Raw genomic sequence first — 21825 nt, 5'->3', positions numbered from 1 at the left:
CTACTGACTGAGCCAACTAGGTACCCCTACCTTACTATCCTGTTGGAAGTCTGTGGGGTCTTTACTGGTATCTTCTCTTGTATTCCTGATATTGGTAACCTGTATGTTTTCTCTCTTTCTCTCTCTCTCTCTCTCTCTTTATTGGCAGTCTTATAGATATTTATCTTTTATCTTTTCAAAGGAACAACTTTTAGTTTCAATTACTTTCTCTGTTGTTTTTCTATTTTCAATTTAATTTATTTCTACTCCTGTATTATTTCCTCCTTCCTCCTGTTTTGGATGTATATTGCTTTTCTTTTCCTAGTTTCTTGAAGTGTAAGTTTAGATCCTTGATTTTAGACCTTTCTTCTTTTCTAAGAAAAGCAGCTAATGTTATAAATTTCACATTCATCACTGTTTTAGCTACATCCCACAAATTGTGATGTTATATTTTAATTTTTATTCAATTCAAACAGTTGTATTTCCCTTGAGATTTCTTCTTTGACCTGTGGATTACTTAGAAGTATATTGTTTAATTCCCAAGTGTTTGGAGATCTTCATATTATCTTTCACCGATTTGTAGTTTAATTCTATTATGGTTAGAGAACATACTTTGTAGGAATTCAATTATTTAAAAAAGTTTAAAGATATGTTTTTTGGCCACTGGTTCAGTGGTACTGATTCCCTTCTCCGATTCCCCTGCTCCTTGAATTCTGCCTAGGATTTTAGTTGCTTTCAGTGGGACAGCAGGAGGCTCTTACAGACTCAAGACAGCCTCCCGCGCTGTGTTCTCACCTGTACAGGTGCCCACGGCACACACCCTTGCAGCTCGGTGCAACCCAACCTCCGTAAGTCCTACCACGCCCACAGGTGGTTCAGAACTCAGTGCTGAGCCGGGGACAGGAGTGTGTGCGTGCAGCGGAAATCCCGCCCCCCGGCGCCTGCGGTTGGCCCTGACCGCGAGGGGTGAACCCCTAGGAGGAAGATGAGCAGGGTTGAAGGAAGCAGGAGAGATGGGAGGAAGGGCGAGTGGGCTCTTGTTTTCCATTGGCTGGGCCTGCCTCGTAGACTCTCTGTGATTGGCTGGGCGCGGGGGCGGTAGTCCCGTGTCGGCCCGCCCCTCCGGTCGAAAGAGGCATAGGGATCACCAGCGCCGGCGGAGCCAGCGGCTTCTTGGAGGCTGTGTCCGCACGCCGCCGAAGTCTGGCGGCAGGGCCTTAGCGCGTCAGGTCCTCGTCCCCGGGGGCGGCGAGGGCGGCGAGCCGCTGGGGCGGCGCGGGTCGGGACCCAGGGCACGGTCGAGCTAGGGCGCGGCGGGCGTTGGCGCGGCTGCCGGACCTGGGCCTGCGCGGACCGCCCGCGGAGCGCGTCTTGGGCTGTCTTTCCATTTCAAAGTGATTATTTTGGATTTTTCTGCAGACGTGACTTTTGATTAATTTGTTTCACGCACCACTTACTGGTACGGAATAAGGCAGATGCATGCTACTGTCATTTGTCGTTGAAATGTGGGCTTCCTGTCTTTCCTGTGTTTACCTTTTGGATTTAAGGGAAGGGGATGACATTGTGATTTGGTCTCCTGTGACCGTCCATTCTCAATGTCTTGACGACGTAGTACAGAAACCAGGCGGATTCCGTGTGTGGCTTTTACCTATATTGGAAGTAGGCTTTTTCGTTCCTCCTCCTCCTTCCTGTCTCTCCATCTTTCTCTTCCTTTCTCTTCCTTTCCTTCCCCTCCCCCAACGGTTCTCTTCTCCCATCTTTCTCTCTGTGTGTGTGTGTGTGTGTGTGTGTGTGTGTTTTCCCGCATTAAACCTTGTGGGAGGGTCTTTGTACAATTCTGAAAAGCTTTAGGTGTTCCAACATTTATATTTTACTTGCAGGACTAACAACTGGGAGGAAGCTGGAGGAAAGATGCCCTCTGATTCTTTCTGTTTGGCTGCCCAGACTCGACTTGACTCCAAATGGTTGAAAACAGATATACAGGTGGGGTTTCCACATGCCTTTTTCTTAGTGTGTTTCTGCCTCCATATTTAATTTTCTGTTTAAAGCTTTATATGGGATAAGTAAGAGGATGCAGATCAGATCTCGCCATGGTAGAGAAGCAGGTTTATTTCCTATAATTTAAAATGTACTTTTATTGTATCAGTTTTTATAGACTGTGGCTACATTTTAATTGAAGTTATGTGTAAGTGCAAGAAACTTGAGATCTGATTATGCAAACATTTTTCCTATTACTATTTTTAACAGGTCTGTGTTATTCTTAAGTATACCTTGGTGATATTTAGTGATAGTTTTTGAGATGTTCAGATAGGAGGGGAAGTGACATGTAGTAATTTATTATGTCCTGCAGAGACTCACAGGACCCTGTGTTTGTGTTCCTGGAGAGACAAGAGTTCATTTGAGCTGTTTATTTAGTATTTGTGAGTGGTCGTATTAATAGGAAGTGCTCAGGTTTTCACATAAAGAATGTGTGGAAACAAAATGTTGGCCTTAGACTTTCTAATGTTTTGATTTAATAATGTAATTGCAAGCTTGTCCAGACATTGTCAAATAAATAATAGCGGTAATGTTTCTGTAGACTTTTTTTTTTTTTTTTGCCACAAGTTAGTTTTCTTTGTAAATGGTTTGTAAAAACTACTTTTGTTAACTCCATATTAACAGGAAAAAGAAGTGTCTGAAATATTTTGTAGTATATGTGGGTTTTCTTTCTCTTTCCTGAGGTTAACTGTTTTAAATATTTATCAAGTAATCTACCTTTTTCAGTATGATCTTGCACAGTTAATCAAGAGTCATATATTCTGTAAGCACTTGATCATAGATACTTGAAATATTATTGCCCTTCCTTTTTTTTTTTCTTTTAAAATTTTTATTTAAATTCTAGTTAGTTAACATACAGTGCAGCATAGGTTTCAGGAGTAGAATTCAGTGATTCATCACTTACATACAACATCCAGTGCTCATCATAACAAATGTCTTCCTTAGTACCCATCACCTATCTAGCCCATCCCCCACCGACCTCCCTCCCCTCAGTTCTCTATCTTTAACAGTCTTTTATGGTTTGTTTCTCTTTTTCTCTTTTTATTCCCCCCCCCATATGTTCATTTGTTTTGTTTTTTAAACTCCACATGAGTGAAATCATGTGGTATTTGTTTTTCTCTGACTTATTTTGCTTAACATAATAACACTCTACCTCTATCCACGTCACTGTGCAAGATTTCTTTCTTTATGATGGCTTAGTAATATTCCACTGTGTATTATGTATTTGTGTGTGTGTATATACACACACACACACACACACATATAACATAGATGTATACGTACATATATATACACTACCACATTTTCTTTATCTATTTTGTATTCATCAGTCAGGGACATTAGGGCTGTCTCCATAATGTGGCTATTGTTGATAATGCTGCTATAAACAATGGGGTGCATGTACCCCTTTGAATCTGTTTTTGTATTCTTTGGGTAAATACCTATTAGTGCAGATGCTGGATTGTAGGATAGTTCTATTTTTAACATTTTGAGAAATCTCCATGCTATTTTCCAGAGTGGCTGCACCAGTTTGCATTCCCACCAACAGTTATTGCCCTTTCTTAGTTTTTTTTTTTCTTAAGTGTTGAGTCTCAAGTCATGATCTCATGGTTTGTGGGATTGAGCCTTGTGTTGGGCTCTGTGCTGGCAGCACAGAGGCTGCTTGGGGTTCTTCTTTCCCTCTCTCTCTGCCCTTCTCCCGCTCACATGTGCACGTGCTCTCTTCTCTCTCAAAAATAAATAAATAAACATTAAAAAAAAAGTGTTGAGGCCTAGTAGGTATGAGAGCCAAGTGCTTAGAACTATGTTGTGGATTTTGGGATTGTTATTAATGGTATAATGTTAGATTAAAGCACAAAGAATTGGGTTATGAATTGGCATAGTAGTGACTCTTTTGGTTTGTTATTGTTTAAACGTTGCCTTTTATTTGGCAATTACTGTTCATTTTCTTTTGTTATTTTTTTAAAAAGTGGGGTTGTGGGAGGTAAGATGAGTAATTTCTTATTTCTGAAATCTTGAGATTCAGGGAAACTGATTTTAAGGCTTGTTTTTTAAATTAGTGTTTTTGTATTTTGCAAAACTTGTTGAAGTAAAGAACTTTATCTCATGAAGTTTTTCTTTTCTTTTTAATCAGTATTGAATAACTGCTTAATATGAGTTTTAACATCTTGATCTAAAACCAGTTTAATGCTGAGTTTAGTGCCTATGATGATTCAGGCAGATATGCTTAAAAAGAAACACTGCTTATCCTTTAGAGTGCTTACTATTTTCCTTTTGATTTAATGTAACATACGGTACTTGGCCCTTCATAGACATTTCAAATATTAGTCAAAGTCATGCAAACTTATCCCAGGAGTAAGTGAAGAGATCTATGTTTTGGAGAGTGCACCAGAGGGAAAATGTGTTTTAGGTATTGAAGCCACTTAATATCATGAAAAAGGTGATCGTGGACCTTGGTTATATATAGTTTCTCAAGCATTGCTTATTATATGTGAGGAATAAATGTCGTTTTACCCTAAGAAATGACTTAGAAATAGTTTCACTCTTTGGAATCCTTCCCGCAGACACATTGCAGATGCAAGCCTTGTACCGATAGGTTTTACCCTCTCTACCAACTGGAGTGGGAAGTGCCCCATTTCTTAGGTAGAGCTTTTGTATTGGGGACAAAATTGATAACTGGTTAATTAATATTATGTGGGGTAGAAACATATGTTTCTTAACCATAGGATTTAGCAAATCTATTTTCTACAGCTGTTTTTGTTTGAAATGTCCTTGAGGTTTTTAGCAACTTTAGAAAAGAAAAATTTTTAAAGGCTATGGAAACTTTTAATATGTGTATATTATGAAAAGCATGGACACTGATCCTAGACTTTCTTGTTAAATGTGTCAGGCCTAGGGTGTTGCAACGAGCTGCCCCTAATGGAGTGACAATTGTATGGCAGGCGTATATCTGGCTTTTACGTATATAATGCTTTTTACGTTTCCTTAAAATTTTTTTTTTAATGTTTATTTATTTTTGAGAGAGAGACACATACAGAGTGTGAGCAGGGGAGGGGCAGAGAGAGAGGGAGACATAGAATGTGAAGCAGGCTCTAGGCTCTGAGCTGTCAGCACAGAGCTGGACATAGGCCCGAACTCACTAACCACGAAGTCATGACCTGAGCCGAAGTTGGACGCTTAACTGAGCCACCCAGGCACTCCTGCTTTTTATGTTTTTGATACTCTTCTTTTTTTTTCTTTTAGAATTAAAAAAAATTTTTTTTTAACATTTTATTTATTTTTGAGAGATAGAGCCCAAGTAGGGGAGGGGCAGAGAGAGACACACACACAAAATCTGAAGCAGGCTCCAGGCTCTAAGCTGTCAGTACAGAGCCTGATGCAGAGCTTGAACCCACAAACCACGAGATCATGACCTGAGCTGAAGTTGGATGCTTAACCAACTGAGCTAGCCGGGTGCCCCTTCAATACTCTTTTCTGCTTGTTGTGTGGAGTACTTTGAATCGACAGTTCTTCACAACTCTCTTGAAGAGTCAATAAAATACAGAGCTAAGAGATGTTATCTACATAATCACTACCGTTACCATTTTTTATATTTGAAGTAAAAGTCCTGTTTGATGTGATTGGTAGTTTCTCAGTGAACTGAAAAGTCAATTAAGCAAAGGAACTATAAAAAATAGTTTTTTTTAAAGGTATATGATACCTTAAAACCTTTTTATTCTTTTTTTTTTTTTCTTAAATTTGATTCAAGAGATAGAGAGCAAAAGGGGGAGGGGTAGAGAAAGCAAGAGGGAGAGAGAGAATCTCAAGCAGGCTCTACACTATCAGTGCAGAGCCCTATGCAGGGCTCCATCCTATGAACCCGGAGATGATGACCTGAGCTGATATCAAGAGTTGGATGCCTAACTGACTGAGACACCCAGGTGCTCCAAGAGCTTTTTATTCTTAAATCATATATGCACATTTATTTGCTAGTCTTGATGTAAGGCTAAGGGTATGTCTTTGAGCATGGTCCAAGAATGGTATTATCCTTTTCTTGCATAATCTGTACTCAGATTAATCTCCTTACAGTTTCTATTTTTGGGTTCTTTGAAGTAGAGCATGAAATTAGATATGTATGATGCAATTTTTTTTTAACTTTTTATTTCGAAGTAATTATAGATTCATAGGAAGTTGCAAAGAAAGTGGAGATGTCACTGTATACTCTTCACCCAGACTCCCCCAGTGGTTACATCTTATATAACTATAGTACAGTATCAAAACCAGGAAATTGACATTGGTACAATGTGTATATAGTTCTCTGCCAATCATGTAATTATACCACAAAGATCTGCCTCTTGCTCCTGTATAGTCACACCCTCCTTACCCCACCATCTCTGACCCCTGGCAATCACTAGTCTGTTTTCCATCTTTTTAATTTTGTCATTTTGAGAATGTCATATGGTAATGTGACCTTTTGAGATTGGTTTTGTTCATGGTGTAATGCCCTTGAGGTCCATCAAAGTTGTTGAGTATATTAATAACTAAACTCGAATCATTTGTCTCTTCTAATCATCAATTTAAAATGAGTAAAGATAAGTTAAATATTAAATAAACATAAAATTATTACATGTATATACTGTCACTTTATGCTTGGAAATATCAGTACCTTAAAGAACATAAAAGTGATCATCTTGGTAAATTCTATTCTCAGGTTTTCCAGTTGACAGATGAGTTGTAGAAATAAAAGAATTTTGTAAATACAGGTAACTTAATATTCATAATGGTATCTTTTGATTAATTTCTTGTCTATAGGATAGGTAGCATACCTCACTTTTTTTTTATTGATGAATTTGGTTATTTGTCTTTTTCTCTGTATTTCGGATTTATTTTATCAGAGCTTTATACATATTGTTAGTCTTTTAAAAAAAAAATAACTGTTCTTAGAAAAGACTAATAATGTTTATAAGGAGAATATAATAAGGTTACCATCACACATTGACTGCAAGACTTTTTTGCAGAAGAAGATTGAGTAACACATTTATGGCACCCTCTAAGAAAAGAAAATGTGAGCCAAGGATGTTATATTCTAGTAAAACTGACTTTTCAGGTAAAAAAGGCACAACTTTATCAATGAACGAATATTGTTCCCATGAGCTCTTCCTGAGGAAGCTAGTAGAGAAGGATCTTTAGATGACTTAATGACTATAGACTGGCATGAAGACTCTTGGTTATTTGTGGAGCCTGGAAGAAATGAGTTTTAAAAGGGAGAGAGCATATTATGTAATTGCTGTAAGCTTAGACATGGTACATTATAGTATAACTGTTCTGCCAGTATCTTAATCTATTAATGATACGCATCGAAAATTTCACTTTAGGTGTTGTATTTCATCTGGGGTTCCATTCAGGTCCTTTTTATATCTTCCATTTCACTTGTCATCAGGTTCATATTTTCATATTTGTGAGCCTATGGACATATCTATATAATAATGCTTTTAACGTTCTTGTCTGCTAATTCTATTATCTCTGTCACATCTAGCTTTATTTCTATTGATTGCTTCTGTTGTTTCCATTGATTGATTGCTTTGATTATGGAGCATTTTGTATGCCAGGACATTATAAATATTATGTTATTCTGTGCTGGCTTTTGTTTTATTTATTTTTTTTATTGAATGCTGGACATTATAAATATTGTATTATTCTGTGCTGGATTTTTTTTTTTTTTTTTAAGAGCATTAGTTTGTCTGGCATGCATGTAGGTTAGTTGGGATCAACTTAACTTTTTTAAAGCTTGATTCTCAGGTTTTTTCAGGCTGATGTAGCACAGCCTCTAGTCATGTGCTAATTTATCTGCCTTACTAAGGCAATACCCTCCTTAGGACTCTTCCTAATGTTCAGTGTGTTGGGTGCTTTTTTCATTCTGTTTGGTAGAAACATAGGCTTTTCTCAGACTGGAAATCATGGGAATTCTGCCCACTTCTTTCTAGAGCTTCTTTCCCTAGCCTTGATAATTTTTTCAACTATCGGTATTCAGCCCAAGACTCAAAGTGTCCCCTCTGCCCATCTCTAGGGATCATTCTCTACAGCTCCCCCTTCACCTGTATTCTTGTCATTTTAACCTACTTATAGCTGAACTGTCTCCTCAATTCAGCAAGACCTCTGGGCTCTATTTGGATTCCCCTTTCCTGTGCTGCATCCTGGAAGCTGCTTCTAGGCAGTAAGCTTGGGCAGTTGTAGGGCTTCATTTGTTGCCCTTCTCAGGGGTCATAGCCCTGGGCTGTTGTTGTCCAGTGTTTGAAAACAGCTGTTTGATGTACTTTGTCTGGTTTTGTAGTTGATTACAGCAGAGAGGTAATTCCTAAACAAGTTAATCCTTCACCGGCAGAAGCAGCATAGGCCTTCCTAATCTGCTTTTAATCTCATTCAGAGTTCTTAATTATTGATAATGTATTTTTTTGATTCTAGAATTTCCATTTTTGTTTAAATGGATTTTATTGAGTGCAGTTATATTTAGTAAGGTACATCTATTTTAAATGTTTAGTTTCAAGTGTTTTGGCATTTTTTTTCCTTCCTTTATAGTTTCTTTGACTGCGTCTTCCCTTCCCTCTGGGCTGGCACCCCAGCATACCCATGGGCTGCCCTTCCCCTGCAGTCTTGGATATAATGCCACCAATAGCATGTGGGTTATGGCTTCCCAACTGCCTACCATGGAGCCAATGACACAGCCTACAAGGTGGTGGGAGAGCAGGATCTAGCTCCCCATGGACTGAACATTCATCTCTCGACAAGGAGAGATAAAGGAATTGGTATTTTAATTTATTTCTTTTTTCTTCTCTCCTTGGATTGTTGATGGTTTCTTTTTGTAAACCTAGTAGAAGAGCCCCACATGCCTAGTGAATGTGCCCAGTCAACAACCTGCTGTATCTGCTATTCACTGTGGAGTAGGGCCTTTTTCTGTAAAGGGCTAGATGGTAAATTTTTCTGTGAGCCGTGTGTTCTTTGTAACAACTACTTACCTCTGCCATTGTCATGCCACACATAATATATAACAAGTATGTCTGGGTTCCATTAAAGCTTTATTGGTACTGAAGTTTGAGTGTCATAATTTTCATGTGTCACAAAATATTTTCCTTGACTATTTTTCAGCCATTGAAAAATGTAAGAACCATTTTTGGTTTGTGGGCCATATGAAATCAGGTAGTGGGCCAGATTTGGCCTGTGGGTTAGGCCTTAGTTTGCTTACCCCTGTGGTAACGTGCTGTGTCTTATGCTTCATGTATTCCCTTGTCCCCCTTTCCCCTGCCTCTCACTGCCCTGGGCTGACATCTGCCAAGTAAAGTGTCAGGACTTTAATCTATTGCTCAGGCTCTTCTTTTTAGGACAGTCTGTGTCTATATTTCTATCTTTTGCATCTGCTCTTGGTCTGTTTCTATTGTCTTCTATACATTTTTTTTCCATTTTTCTGTCACATTATCTTGCCTTATCCATTATTATTTTTGTTTGAGTTCCAGATAACTGTGTATGAAAAATTATTGTGATGATTTGAGGCTCTGGCTCTGGGTGACAGTTTCCTCCTCTGGAGGGGAATCTATCAGTCCAGTTGCACTAGCAGTCCCAGGTCACTGCAGAGAAGTTGAGAACTGAGATGAATCAAAACTGGGCTTCTTCCCTAGGAATGCCATCTGCTCCCACTTCACCCCTGCTTCTGGTGTGTGTGGCCCTTCGAGGTTTTGCTCAGAGCAAGGTTTATTTACTAGGCCTTTACCCCATGAGGACCCTGGCTGCAGCCTGTCCCCCAGCAGCTCTGCTCAGCTATTGGCTTAGTCCTGCTCACAGAATTGGCAAGTGCCTTTTGGGGAAGCAGACTTAGGTTCTTCGGGCTGTACTTCTCTCTTGGGTCTCAGGCCTCCTATTCCTGGCTGCCTGATGTCTTAAAACAGGTGTACTTTATATTTCTATCTGACCTTCCTTGGCTTACTTTTTAAGTGTATTCTCTCTCTGTCTCTCTCTCTCTCTCTCTCTCTCTCTCTCTTTTTTTTTTTTTTTTGGTATCTCTAAGCTCTAAACACCAATGTTATTCAACTGGGACTGCATCCAAAGACATTGATACAGTCACCTTGTGGGTAATCCCAGTGTGCAGTTGGGGTTGAGGATGCTGGTTACTCTCTCTCCTTGGGCGTTGGCATTTCCTCCAGGTCCTGATCCTATATCCCACTTGCTGATGACTCTCAAATTTGGATCTCTAGTCCTGAACACTCTGTTAACATCTGGATTTGTATTTGCAGTGTGTATGTGTGTGTGTCTGTGAGTGTGCATATAAGTATATGCATGTGTGCATGGAGAGAGGATCTCGGTGTTCATGTTCATAGTTAGTGCAAATCTCAGTGGTTAACACTGAGTTAGTTCTCTCTCGTTCTGATTCTATCCCTACCTTTTTTTCCATTTGTCTCATCTGTCTCATTTGATCTGAAATGTCTTAAGTACTTTACTTTCCTTGTCTTAGTTTAGGCTGTCATCCTTTTTTGGGGTGGCTCTTGGCAAAAGGCTCCAAAGTTATTTTCTTTGTTTCTAGTTTCTTCTTCTGTCTCTATCCATTGCACTGATAGTGAGTTACGCCTTAAATGATGATCATTTATTCCCTGGACCACCTAAAGATGCCATGTAACTGCTGGAGGCACACATGAGGCTGGTTAATCTGGCTCCTGTTTGCGTCCCAGGCTATGTGGCTGTGTGGAAGCTGGACTGAACCCCGGCAGTGTTAGCTGCCCTCCTCTTACCTAAACGAGTAGATGGGCCAGGCTTTTCCCTTCCCTTATTAAAACAACAGGGGTGCTGAATGTTTGTGGCTCACTCTTTAGGAAGGAGTTTCCTTTTCTCCCTGCCAGTTGATACTTTTATCTTTTTTTCTTCTTTTAATTTTTGTAAATGTTTATTTATTTTTTTTGAGAGAGAGATACAGTGTGAGCAGGGGAGGAGCAGAGAGAGAGGGAGACACAGAATCTGAAGCAGCTCCAGGCTCTGGATTGTCAGCACAGAGCCTGATTCAGGGCTCGAACTCACCGCGAGATCATGACCTGAGTTGAAGTTGGAAGCTTAACCGACTAAGCCATCCAGGTGTCCCAAGAGTCATATATTTTCGTTCTAAGTGTGTTTATGGCAGTTATCTTGTTAGTAAGGTGAACAAATAAAATATGAGGGCTGAAAGAAAGCTGTTGCTTCTGTGAAAACTAAGTTGGATGCTGAATTGGTTTTCTCTTGCTGTATAACAAGTCACTGGCCACAAATTTAGCACCTTAAAACAACTCATGTTTATTCTCTCTCTGAGTTTCTGTGGGTCAGGAGTCTGGCCACAGCTTAGCTGGGCCCTCTGCTTTGGGTCTAATAGGCTGCATGAAATCAGGGTGTGGGCCATGGTGTGCTCTCATTAGTGTCCTCTTTGTCAGAATTTAGTTCGTTGCAGTTGGGGGACTGAGTCATGGGCTCCTAGATGCTGCCCGTCTGCATGGCAGCTCATGGCAGTTTGCCTCTTCATGGCTGTAGAGAATGTCTCTTCTGGATGGCCCCACACTCTTCAGGGCTTACACCTGATCAAGTAGGCCCTCTAGGGTAATCTTCTTTTTTATTAACTAGAAATCAACAGATGTAGGACTTTAATTATATGTGAGAAGTTCCTTCATGTTTGCCATAGATGGAAACAAAACCTGGTCACAGGTGTGATGTCCCATCTTATTCATGGGTACCCACCCAAACTCAGAGGGGATTACACAGGGTATGTATGTACTAGGGGAAGAGGATCTTGAGGGCTTAGACTTTTGCTTACCACACATGCTTTGGATAAAAGTGAGATGCTGAAAATATTATTTGTACAGGTTAGGTAAAAGAGAACTCTAAAGGATTGGGGAAAAGGTCTTGAAAATCTGGAAGAATTCTAATCTGAGATTGCTCACAAAGTGCCCTTTAATTCTTGCTCCATTTAAAGAATTGGAGACTGGAAATAGTGGATGCTTCATGAGGGTGGTGCATGCTAGAATGATGACAGGGAACAAGGAACGAGTTAGTGGACTTGTAAAAAAAAAAAAAAAGGCCCTGGCTTTTCTTTAAAAGATGGCCAAACAGGGACGCCTGGGTGGCTCAGTCAGTTAAGCATCTGACTTCGGCTCAGGTCCTGATCTCACAGCTTGTGAATTGGAGCCCTGCATCAGTCTCTGTGCTGACAGCTTGGAACTTGGGACATGCTTCAGAGTCTGTGTCTCCCTCTCTCTCTCTCTGCCCCTACCCTGCTCACACTGTCTCTCTCTCTCAAAAAATAAATAAACATTAAAAATAATAATAAAAAAAGATGGCCAAACAGATGTGTCTGTTTTAGTGTAAAGTGTCTTGTGTGTATGATATGAGGGCTTCTGTTTTCAATGGGTGCCTTCTCTGGGTGTCCACCCCTGTCCCTCATTGGCTGCTTGCTCTGGGAAGCCTTTCTGACTCCTAAGTACTGACAAGTGAGAGTTATTTTTGGTTTTTTTTCTTTGAATATTACCATGGACTCATGTGTTTTTATTTACTTTTGCAGTCCACTGCAGTTATGTATTTTGATGCTCAAAATTGTTTTAAATTTGGTCAGTGGATTCCCCATAAGTCCTTAACGAGCTTTTTTGGTGCAAACACAAAATATTCCAGGCTCATCTTGTTGCCCTGACCCTTGAATCAGCCTTTTTTCCTAAGAGCCCAGATTTTGTTCAGTGGGAAGTGAGATTTAAAAACTGATACGTGGGTGCTGGGAGTACTAATTGCTCTCAGAGTGTCATTGATTCTAGGTCCTTTCCAAAACGAAACACATATATTCAAGTATAAATTCATATTGAGATTTCCAGTTCAGTTTGTTCTTAAAAATGTCCTTGATTTTATCTTTTATACTTAAAACATTCATATCTAGTAAAACTAACATAACTGCTGTAAACACGTTTTATTATGTTAACACTGCTGTATCATACAATATATATGAGGTAGTTTTAAGATTTTAATTAAAGTCAATATTATGATTATTGATAAGACCAATGAGTAAAGTTTAAGATATTTTTTCCCTTAGAGTATATTTGACTAATGATGTATAATTGAAAAGGCCCCTGAGATGCTTTTCTTTGTGATAAATGTAGGTTAATTTGCTTGTTACCAGTTGTAGATTTTGCCTTTTTATATTGAATTTTAATTTTTGAAGATCAAAATCATTGCTCTGTTTTAGAAGTAAAAATATATAAAGTTTATTCAAAATCTTTCATTCATCTCTACTGCCCATGTTCCCCTCCTTGTCTCCCTGTAGATAATTATTATTATTTGTTTCTGGTTTATCTTTCCAGAGTGCGTATGTGTGTGTCTTTTTTCTTGTGTCTTATGCAAGTTAGCATGGTATGTATACTGTTATGCTCTGTGCCTTTTTCACTTAACTATATTTTTTGGGATGATTTTTATTAAGTGTTGATGATTGAATAAAAAAGAGGAAATGAAATTTTTAAAAAAATCATCTAATTCTTTAAGAATTGCATTGTGAGTATAATCATTCTGTAAGTTTATTATTTATCGTTACCAGCTTGCTTTCACACGAGATGGGCTCTGTGGCCTGTGGAATGAAATGGTTAAAGATGGAGAAATTGTATATACTGGGACAGAATTAAACCAGAATGGAGAGCTTCCTTCTAGAAAAGGTAAGGACCTTTCACTAGTAGTTTTCATTTTGTAAAGACCTTTATAAATTGTAGTTTATAGAAATTTTGGAATGTGCAATGGGAATATGAGTACCTGAACATAACTCTGAAATTTTGTTTTCTCTTTAGTGATTGTTGTCTAAATTACAGTTAATTATGAGCTACCTGGATTTCATTGTTCTTTGTAAATGAAGGTCTTTTCATTGCAAAGCTACCTTGCTCTGGTGTCCTTCCTCAGTTAATATTTCTTCTTTTAAGTTTTACAATATATCTTGCCTTGTCAAACTATAAATAGTAATTATTATAAGAGTGAGGAGATACAATTATTCCTGAAATTTTTCCTATCTGACTCTTCTATGGGAATATATAAAACACTTTTTGTAAGCCTTTGGCCTGTGGACTGGACTTGGCCCCTTATTTCATTGTATCTTGTATTTTTTGCAGAGAAATACCAGCAAACACTCTTGTTTAGGCCTGTTGTTATGAAAAGTCAACAAGACTCTGTCATTTAGTTGTTCTCGACCTTGGCTGTGGCTCAGAAACTTTTGAGTCTTTAAAAAGAAATGGATGCCTGTACCCACCCCAGAAATGTAGAATCTCAAAAACCCACTTGAGATCTGCTGAAGTTGCTGAAGTTTGTTAGTCCCACTATTTGAAAGCCATCAAGGTGGATAAAAATACTACTTTGGAAAGTAGTTCTTATCCTCTTTGTAGAATGAATTGAGATAGTGTCCATTTGAAAATACACTGGAAAACATTGGTATATTTTTTTGGTTACAACAGCTAGAATTTTCTCTTTTTTTCCTGGCATTTCATTGTGAAAATTTCCATACACCCAGAACAACTGACATATCTACATAGTGAGCAGTTGCAAACCCCACAGATCCTACCACAAGTGTTTCTCTTCACTTGTTTATCTCAGGGGTCTGTGGATCTCCATTCTTCTGTCCATTGGTGCATCTTACCTGGCTCCCTTACTTCATGCATATCATTTACTTGATTGAGTTCAGTTTAGCTTTTTGTCTTTCAGTAAAATACATGCATAATGAAATGCATATGTTTTATTATTCCACAAGTTTTGACAAATGTAACTTGTGTAACCTAAACCTCTCTCAACATTACTTCCCACTTAGAAAATTCCCTTGTGCCCCTTCCTGGCCCCTCCCAGACCCCACTTTCTAGATGCAAACATGGGTCTGATCTTTCTTTCTGTTGATTAGTTTTGCCTGTTCTAGAACTTCATGTAAATGGAATGATGTAGTAGTTTGTTCTTTTGTGTCTGGCCTCTTTCACTCTGTAATTTATTAATAGTTTCAGTGGTTCATTACGTTTAAAAAAAAAAGTTTCCCATCTCTTCTTCCCACCCCTCCAGTATTTGTTAATGAATTAAACAATATTTCCCCCAATTTTTTTTTTTTATGAAACACTCATTCTAAAAGATGCTCTGAGAAAAACTATTTACTTGGAAAAATTCAAAGTATATTTCTGATTATATTTGATGAATATGTTTTCTTCTTTTGAAAGTCATATGGTTAGAAAGCAAAGCATAATTTTTTTTTTTTAACGTAGGTCCCAATTGAATAGTTTTTTGGGGATCATTTTTTTGGTATTCAGTAAAAGTTTCTATTTTAGGTGTGGCCTGATGTGTGCTTTTTATTGTTAGAAAATACTTTTTTCACAGATAGGTTTATGTCTATACCAAATTCCATTTAGAAGACTATGTATGTTGATGGTATTGTAGCTGATTATGAGGAAAATACAGATTAGAGTAGAAGTTCTTTAGATACACAGTATTCCTTGTTGTATTTTCAAAGATTACTTTCTTTGGGAAAGGATCTGTTTCTTTCTTCCACAAACAGCCATGCTAGGATAGGTTTTTATTGTTGTCAAGTTTGATTCTTTCATGGCTTATTTCTGGGAAATAGTGGCTTTTAATAATTTCTATTTCCCCAGGAATAAACTTTATTACTTTCTTTTGCAATCAGATGTAGAACTTGCTAGTCCTACTGTTGAGGAAAGAAAGCTGCCTCCCATGTAGTACAATTTTTTGTTAATTTTTGGGGATATTCCCCCACAAAAGACAGGCTGGATTATGGTCTCATACTTTTTCAAGTGAATGTTTCTAATTAACACCCTATGTGGGGTTGTTTGTATTTATTATTTTGAGGGAAAGTAGAGGAGGGAATAGGATATTAAAACAAGAAAGTTAAGAGGCTACTAAAAGATATGCTAAGCTTATTTTTTATATTTACTTAGGGCTGCCTTGTATGAAGAATTTAAGCATGAGCTCTTTAATTTATTGTAAACCTTTTTAGTCTATGCAGGTAGTAGAAATATTACCCAGTACTTTGCTTAGCTGCTATATTTTTTCTTGAAAGTATTTTCTCATTATTTCCTTTTATCTTCAACTTTACCAACAAACGGAAGCCACAGTTTGCACAAATAATAGGGGAAGAGCTGGAAATTGAAGCGAGGCCTCTTGACAAAGTTTCGCTGCTATTTCTTTTATACTACAGATATTATTTATTGACACCAGGATCAACTTCTTGTAGTTCCATGGAGCTGATGAGTTCATGTTGTGTATAAGTGTGATAATTGTTTTGAGTGTGTGTATGTGGGTGTCTAGTCAGTACTCTTTATGTGTTTTTAAGAGCTCAGAGATTATTTATTTGAACATGAATGTTTCCATTATATCCTATGCTGATTGGCAGCTTTCCTGCTGTTTTATAACTTTTCTTTGGAGTTGTAAAACATTAAATGTGGGCTTTTTCCCACAATAATTCATGATTATTTGGGCAAAAAAAAGAGTGTGAGCAGATCAGGGGTAGTGTTGGCTGAAGTTTGAGCAACAGTTATGGAGACCTGGTCTGGGTTTGAGGGATGGTGGTATGTGAGGTTATGTAGGAGAAGTGGGCACTGGCCTCCAGGTGGAGGACTGTGGAAAGCAGGACTGGCAGTGGATGTGCAGGGGCGACAGGGAGCAGTGAGCAGGAAGCAGCAGAAGTGTGTTGTGCCAGACTGTAGTGAAATGTACTCTTTTAGGTGCCCTGCTGCATCTAAATCCTGGGAAGTATGCTTGTTGATGCAGTGGACACATTCCCTGGGTGACATGTTTATACTTTGAAGTTTGAAAGCCACTGCACAGAGGGCCGTGAATATTAGGAAAATTAAAGAAGACTCTGTCCTCCTGAGTGGGAACTTGAGTGGGAACTCAAAGAATTAAATCCTGATTCCCTAGCCCAAGGAGTCTCAACCTCTGTTGCTCATTAGAATAACCTGGAGGGCTTGGTTAGACACCCATGGCTGGCCCTTCCTCCAGAGTCTCGAATTTCTTAGAGTTGGGATGGGGCCTGGGAATTTGCATTGCTAACATGTTTCCAAAGTCCCAAGGATGATGCTTGCTTTTCAAAGAGTGTGTCATGTTTTCTTTTAAGGCACAGTCTATTGCTTTGGGAGTTAGAGATGCAGAGGAAAGGAAAAGAACCTCCTCACGTGCTGCTTAGGAAATAAGAATATTAAAGAAAACCAACCATATTCCAAAGCAAATGACCACAATTAGATTTCCCTCATAAACTTATTCTGTTCTCCATAATTAGTTCTTGTTGCTTTGGATCTCGAGTCCTTTATGGAAAGCGTAACCCACCTCTGGGAGTCTGCCTGGTGTCTACTGGCAGGGGTGATGTCAGCTTCTGCTGGAGTCTGTTCCCTACAGGATTAGTAGTTCCACTGAGGCTCTGTGTTCTTGTTTATTGAAGAACCATTTCTGGCCTTCACCTTTGGAAGGAAGCAGATAAGACATAAAGCTCTGGTTAATTGATTATACTTAGCAACAGTATCAGAATGGACAGGAGTAAAATTCTTGGCATGATGGGCTTCGTGGCTGTGTGTGATTTGTTTGTTCACCCTGGGGGTTAGAACATAGCAAGGGCAGCGAGGCATGGATGCATCTGTAGGGTCTCTCACTGTCCTGGGAACTACAGAGTGTTTGTTCATATAACATGCTACTTGTATGAAATCAGGCATCTTAATTTTCTCTTTTTGATTTGCTAGCTCTTCCCATACTGTGGGCCTAGAGCACAGGGAAACTCTAATGATAGTAGTGAGCTAATAAATAAGGAACATCCCAACTCTACCTAATTTTATGTTCAGCCTTCCTTTTGCTTGTGAGCATTTCATCATGAATTCTGTGATGTGGGAGCCCATGTTTGTTATTCTGGTCATCTGGAAAGTGCCAAAGACCATTGGGATGTAAAAACACCTTGACAATTTTTAGTTCAGAATTTTGAGTCTGATCCTGAGAAGATGGTATCAAACAGTTTCCACAGGAATCTGACCTGGGCTCTAGAGGGGAATGTCTATGCTCTGACTTTTCCCAGCTGGCATGGAGAAGTGGTTACAGAGAGGAAACCCAGTCTAGTAGTAAAGGGCTCACACTTTTGTTTCTTGATCAACTTGGTAAATTCTGACACATTTTTACAGATTTTGTAAACCAAGGCAGATAATATGTGAATTTGAATTCTATGTGGGAAAGTGCTACTTATTTAGTAGTAGAGATTTTTTTCTTTGGGACAACCAATACAAAACAAAGGGGTAGCAGAAAGCAAACATATGAAGAAAACGTAATAGGGTGGTTCAAGAAGCTTCCAGGGAAGGTCCCTGAGATCAGGTGCCAAGGCCTTATGCCTTGTTCACATCCCCTCACCCTGCTATGCCTTCACATTTACATTCCTCACCCTGCCTATAACAACTCTATAATGGCTATGACCCGTGGGGACAAGCTCTGTTTTTTCACCATGGTATGTACCCCCACCACCAAGCAGAATGCTGGCACACAGGAGGGATCCCATAAATAAGTAATCTGTGTTGTGAATTAGTGAGTACTTTCAGCTTCAGGCCGAAGAGGGGTGTACAAATTCCCCTAAGAAGGATGGGACACAGAGGATAAGTGACCTTTTATGTATCATTCAAGTGAATGCTTTGAGCTTTTTTACTCTGCTATCCATCCTTCTGAGTATTCTTCCTTAATTTTATTTCTCCATCTTTTAAAATCCAGTTATTGGTTTGATCGTTTTTTTTACTGGAGAATGAAATTTTCCTGTTAAATGAACATAGGTATCTTTTTATTTATTCTGAACTCTTTAAATTGTAAGGTTGCCATGTTACATGTATTACATTACTAATAATGAGCTAGACATAAGAGATAGTTGCACTGTATCTTTATAATGCAAAAGAATATTGGGGCACCTGGGTGGCTCAGTCAGTTGAGTGTCCGGCTTCGGCTTGGGTCATGATCTCATGGTTTGTGCGTTCGAGCCCCTTGTCGGGCTCTGTGCTGACAGCTCAGAGCCTGGAGCCTGTTTCAGATTCTGTGTCTCCCTCTCTCTCTGCTCCTCCCCCGCTCGTGCTCTTGTCTCTCTCTCAAAAATAAATAAACATTAAAAATTTTTTTTAATAATGCAAAAGAATATCAAGGGAAATTGGAATGATCACTTCTATGTTTGTGTTCTTTTTATTTTATTTTATTTATTTATTTATTTATTTATTTATTTATTTATTTTTAATTCACATCCAAGTTAGTTAGCATACAGTGCTGTAATGATTTCAAGAGGAGATTCCAGTGATTCATCCCCTGTGTATAACATCCAATGCTCATCCCAACAAGTGTCTTCCTTAATGCCCCTTACCCATTTAGCCCATTCCCTCCACCCAGAGCCCCTCCATGTGTTTATGGTCTATTAGAAAGTTGTCACGTCTAATCTCTCTTAAAATTGTACTTCTTTGTAAGTAGAAAAAAATTTCAGTGTCATACAAATACATAATACAGTATCTTTTTTTAACTAGTATTTGATTAGTTGGGACCCTTAGTGTGATGGTTAAATTATGTATCAACCTTGCTGGGCCATGTTGCCCAGATGTTTGGTCAAATACTATTCTGGTTATTTCTGAGAAGGTGTTTTTTGGATGAGATTCACATGTAAATTGATGGACTTTGAGTAAAGCAGATTACCCTATAATGTGGGTGGGCTTTATCCCAAGCAGTTGAAGAGCATGAATAGAAAAAAGACTGACCTTCAGCAAGAATGAATTCTGCCTCCACATTTCCTTTGGATGCAAACTAACATAACTGGTTCCTGTGTCTCCAGTCTGCCAGCCTGCCCTGAAGATTTGGGGCTTGCACTTCTATAATTGTATGAGCCAGTTCCTTAAAATAAATAGCTTCTGCCTCCCTCTTTCCCTTTCTCTCCCTCTCCTATACATTCTTTTGGTTCTCTTTCTGTGGAGAACCCTCACTAATGTGCTTAGTTACCCATAGTTTTCTCCTACAATCAATCAGTCTGTCTGTCTATCTATCTATAGTTTATTTTTTGAGAGAGAGAGAACGGGAGAGGGGCAGAGACAGAGGGAGACAGAATCCCAAGCAGGCACCAATCTGTCAGCGCAGAGACTGTTGCGGGGCTTGATCTCATGAACCATGAGATCTCATTACCTGTGTGGAAACCAAGAGTCAGATGCTTAACTGACTGAGCCACCCAGGCGCCCCTCCTGCAATCTATTTTTCAGAAGCAATTGATAGTGAACAAGATTTCTTAAAGTTAGTGATTAAGGTAAAAACAAAACCCAAGTGAACCTTCTCGGATGGTGAAATGCTGATTTTCCTGATGGTGGCCCAGGACTGTTACACGTATACCCCTCCTGCTGTGTCCCCCACAGAAGTGCCTTCTGACTCTAGGCTGCTGCTGCCCCTGGGTGCCAAGCCTTCATACCTTGGCACTCATCCTTCTGTAGGTCCTGGATATAGCAACTTGAATGGAAATCACTTTGGATGGTTTGTAAAAACTTCCTCACTGTAACTGGACAGAAAGGTCTTAAAGTCCTCAGGTCATCCAGTCCTAGTTCCACTTTCTTTTTTTTTTTTTTTTTTTTTTTTTTACTCATTTAAAAAAATCCTTTTTTTTTTTGAGAGAGAGCACACATGTGACCAGGGGAGGGGCAGAGAGAGAGGGAGACACAGAATCCACAGAAGTCTCCAGGCTCTGAGTGGTCAGCACATAGCCCAACGCAGGGCTCGAACCCACTGACCGTGAGATCATGACCTGAGCCGAAGTCAGACGCTTAACCAACTGAGCCACCCAGGCACTCCCCTAATTCCATTTTCAGGGACCAGCTGGCAGAGGTCTCCCCCTTCAGTGGCCTCTCAGGTATATGGTCTTGGAAGGTCAGCTTCTCCAGTTATCTCCTTCTTCCCAGCTTTCCATGATTTGTGATGTGTTTGGGCGGTTTGTGTTCTGTTTATTTTCTCTCTGTAAACTTTTAACCCTGCATCCATAAAAAGGAGAGCAGACAAATACTGAAGCGAATGTGATGTTGTCTCTGGTCATGCTAATTCTTATTGTTTTAATTATTCTTCTCTGTTGTTTTCTTAACCTCTAGTGACTTCATTCTGCCTTTGCTGTTGTAAATGTTCTCATTTATGCCCCTGAGAATAAAACTTGAGGTATGCTTAAGTGATACTTCTTTTCTGCTTCCTGGTGACTGTCAAAGCTTTTCATCCTGGACAAGAGATTATATGACCAGTATACCCAGTTTAAAATGATCATTTTGTATTCTTATTTGTAAAATTTTAGAATAGTATAGGTCAGGCGTTGGCCAATTTTCTGTAAAGGGTCAGATAGTAAATATTTTAAGCCTTGTGGACCATAACTATGAGGTAAGTATGAGACCCTGCAGCTGTTGTACCAAAGCAGCCAAAGGCAAAATTAAGCAAATGGATGTGTCTATGTGCCGATAAAACTTTATTAACAGACCAAAATGTGAAGTTCATATAATGTTAATATCACAAAATATTATTATTCTTTTGATTATTTTTCAGTCATTTAAAAACATAAAATCATGGGGTGCCTAGGTGGCTCAGTCAGTTGAGTGTCTGACTCTCGGTTTTGGCTCAGATCATGATTCTAGGGTCATGGGATCGAGCCCTGCATTACCCTGAGCATGGAGCCTGCTTGAGATTCTCTCTCTCTCTCTGACCTCTGGCCCTCTCCCCTACCCTCTTTCTTTCTCTAAAAACAAAAAGTAAAATCTTTTTTTAGCCTTTGGGTCAAACACAAATTGGACTTGGGCTAGAGTTGGCCCCTGGCTC

The 21825-nt window shown here is 39.1% G+C and overlaps 1 protein-coding gene across 6 annotated transcripts in view; it reads left to right on the top strand.

The window, feature by feature from the left end:
• The first annotated feature begins 1105 nt into the window (after positions 1 to 1105).
• Positions 1106 to 21825, top strand: part of HERC2 (HECT and RLD domain containing E3 ubiquitin protein ligase 2) — a 268128-nt gene continuing 247408 nt past the window's right edge. For 4 of the 6 annotated variants that reach the window (XM_042941277.1, XM_042941274.1, XM_042941278.1 and 1 more), the window contains exons 1-3: positions 1106 to 1438; positions 1860 to 1962; positions 13571 to 13685. In XM_042941277.1, the coding sequence (XP_042797211.1) occupies positions 1891 to 1962; positions 13571 to 13685 (187 nt within the window). In that variant the 5' untranslated portion in view covers positions 1106 to 1438; positions 1860 to 1890. The remainder of the gene's footprint in view (positions 1439 to 1859; positions 1963 to 13570; positions 13686 to 21825) is intronic. The other 2 variants (XM_042941272.1, XM_042941273.1) reach the window with 2 other exon arrangements.

Source organism: Panthera leo, chromosome B3, assembly GCF_018350215.1.
Source record: "Panthera leo isolate Ple1 chromosome B3, P.leo_Ple1_pat1.1, whole genome shotgun sequence".
In the NCBI taxonomy this organism is placed as follows: domain Eukaryota; kingdom Metazoa; phylum Chordata; class Mammalia; order Carnivora; family Felidae; genus Panthera; species Panthera leo.
The sequence above is the reverse complement of the archived record's forward strand: the minus strand, read 5'-3'. Positions and strand labels throughout refer to the sequence as shown.